Source organism: Palaemon carinicauda, chromosome 22 (assembly GCF_036898095.1).
Source record: "Palaemon carinicauda isolate YSFRI2023 chromosome 22, ASM3689809v2, whole genome shotgun sequence".
NCBI classification, from domain to species: Eukaryota; Metazoa; Arthropoda; class Malacostraca; order Decapoda; family Palaemonidae; genus Palaemon; species Palaemon carinicauda.
The window spans coordinates 97,978,027-97,980,526 of NC_090746.1; the positions used below are offsets into that span (position 1 = coordinate 97,978,027).

The window sequence follows — 2,500 nt, forward strand, 5'->3', positions numbered from 1 at the left end:
TGTTAAAGTTTCTACAGTTTAGATAGGAGGTATTTATTTTAATGATGTTACTCTTCTTAAAATATTCTATTTTTCCTGGTTTCCTTTCCTTACTGGGCTATTTTCCCTGTTGGAACCCATGGGATTATAGCATCCTAATTGTCCAACTAGGGTTGTAGCTTAGCAAATAATGATAATAAATAATAGGCTACTAAAACCAATAAATAAATTATTTCAGTTGTGAGATGCCCTTAGTTGTTTTAAATGTTTTGACATCTTTTCATGATGTATATCTTCGAATATTTCATATCCACTCAAAGTTTTTTCATCTTTCTTTTTGAATTATATATTCTGTTTCCCTGTGACAACTCTGATAATCGTTATGTTTTAAATGTTTTAAACATCTTTTCGTAATGTAATGCTTCGAAGATTTTCATATCGACACAAATTAAACTTGCATCAAGTTTTATCATGTTTCTGTTTTGAATGATATATTTTTTTTTTCCTTGTGACAACTCAGATAATAGTTATGTTACCTGACTGATTTAATTAATATTTTGTTATTATCCTGTTAAATTTCCTGCACGATATAACTCAACTTAAAATTTAGATTTTCATTTATTCAATTTCAGGATGGCGACTAGCAAAGGATGCTGACAGTCCAAGAATAAAATCTTCTGATGTCTGTCTGACAGGTAAGGCTTTATATTTTAATATTATATATTTTAATTCGTTATGTAAGTCAACCATTACCTTTTCAACAGAGTAGTGATATAATTTTCATGCCCCCTAAAGGATGTTTCTGTCGAACAGAGGATTTTTGTTAAATGAGAAGAAATGCATTATGTAAAACCCTGTTGTGAAGTCAATTATATACCAGTGTAGTCAGATTTGTTCAATTGTCAAATCATTCTATGAATTTATCAAACGTTTATTTAAAATAACTCATAATTTCATATTATCGTTTTGTTGCTTGATTTTTTTTTTCTTTTGAAATCACTTTTGGACATAATTGATACACAACCAGAAAAGGAATGTATCGTAAAGACCTTACATTGTAGACTAGTCTGTTCTCTCGTCAATTTAATCTATAAATTTCTTACATGTTTATAAGGAAACGCATCATTCTATCGTTTTGCTGCCGGAATTGTTTTTTTTTTTCTTTCTTTTTTTTTTCAATCATACGTTGACTCGTCTCAAAATATAAAAAAAAACTCTTATGAATCTGAAAAAAAAATAAACTTTACTTCTTATCAATGTTATTTTCCTTATTTTATTAAACTGCACTTGAGTCAGTAAGGATTTTTTATTCGTACGTAAAACCTGGAAGAACACTATTGATATCTCCCCACACAACCACCTTCCCTCACTACCACCTCTCCACACAACCACCTTCTCACACAAGCACCCACCCCCAGACAACCACCTCCCCTCAAACTACCTTCCCACACAAACCCACAGACCCACACGGAACCACCTTCCCACACAGCCACCTTCCCACACAAACTCGCCTATCCCCACACAACCACCATATCACACAAACCCCCCTCACACAACCACCTTCCCACAAAAGCACCTTTCCACACAACCACCTTACCACACAAACCTACCCACCGCCACACAACCATCTTCCCACCCAACCACCTTCCCACCCAACCACCTTCCTACACCCACATAAATACCCTCCCACAAAGCCACCTACACATCCAGTCTTACCACACAAGGCCACCTACCCCCAACTCATCCACATCCTCACACAAACCTCCCCCACACAACCACCTTCCCACACACACCCACACACCCCCAGACAACCACCTTCCCACACACACCTACCCATCCCCCACGCAACCACCTTCCCACACAACCACCTTCCCACACAACCACCTTCCCACACCCACATAACCACCCTCCCACACAGCCACCTGACACATCCATCTTACCACACAAGGCCACCTACCCCCAACTCATCCACATCCTCACACAAACCTCCCCCACACAACCACCTTCCCACACACACCCACACACCCCCAGACAACCACCTTCCCACACACACCTACCCACCCCCACGCAACCACCTTCCCTCACAACCACCTTCCCACACAACCACCTTTCCACCACAACCACCTTACCACACAAACCCATCCACCAACCACACAACCACCTTCCCACCCAACCACCTTCCCACCCAAACACCATCCCACACAACCGCCTTCCTACACCCACATAACCACCTTCCCACACAAAACCGCCTTCCCAAACAAAACCACCTTCCCACACAAAACCACCCAACTCCACATAACAACCCTCCCTCACAACCTCCTACACATCTAGCTTACCACACATGGCCGCCTAACCCTACACAACCACATTCCCACACAAACCTCCCCCCCCCCCACACAACCACCTTCCCACACACACCCACCCACCCCCAACCAAACAACTTTCCCTCACAACCACCTTTCCACACAACCACCTTCCCACATATACCACATTCCAACTCAAAAACCATTCACCCCACACA

General features: G+C 41.2%; 1 protein-coding gene across 1 annotated transcript in view; it reads left to right on the top strand.

Annotated features, from left to right (window-relative positions):
- LOC137615981 (uncharacterized) overlaps positions 1–2,500 on the top strand; it is a 5,550-nt gene that overhangs the window by 2,479 nt on the left and 571 nt on the right. Inside the window, exons 3-4 of the mRNA XM_068345662.1 lie at positions 612–674; positions 1,441–2,500. The exon at positions 1,441–2,500 is cut by the window's right edge and continues 571 nt beyond it. Coding sequence (XP_068201763.1) covers positions 612–674; positions 1,441–2,500 — 1,123 coding nt within the window. The remainder of the gene's footprint in view (positions 1–611; positions 675–1,440) is intronic.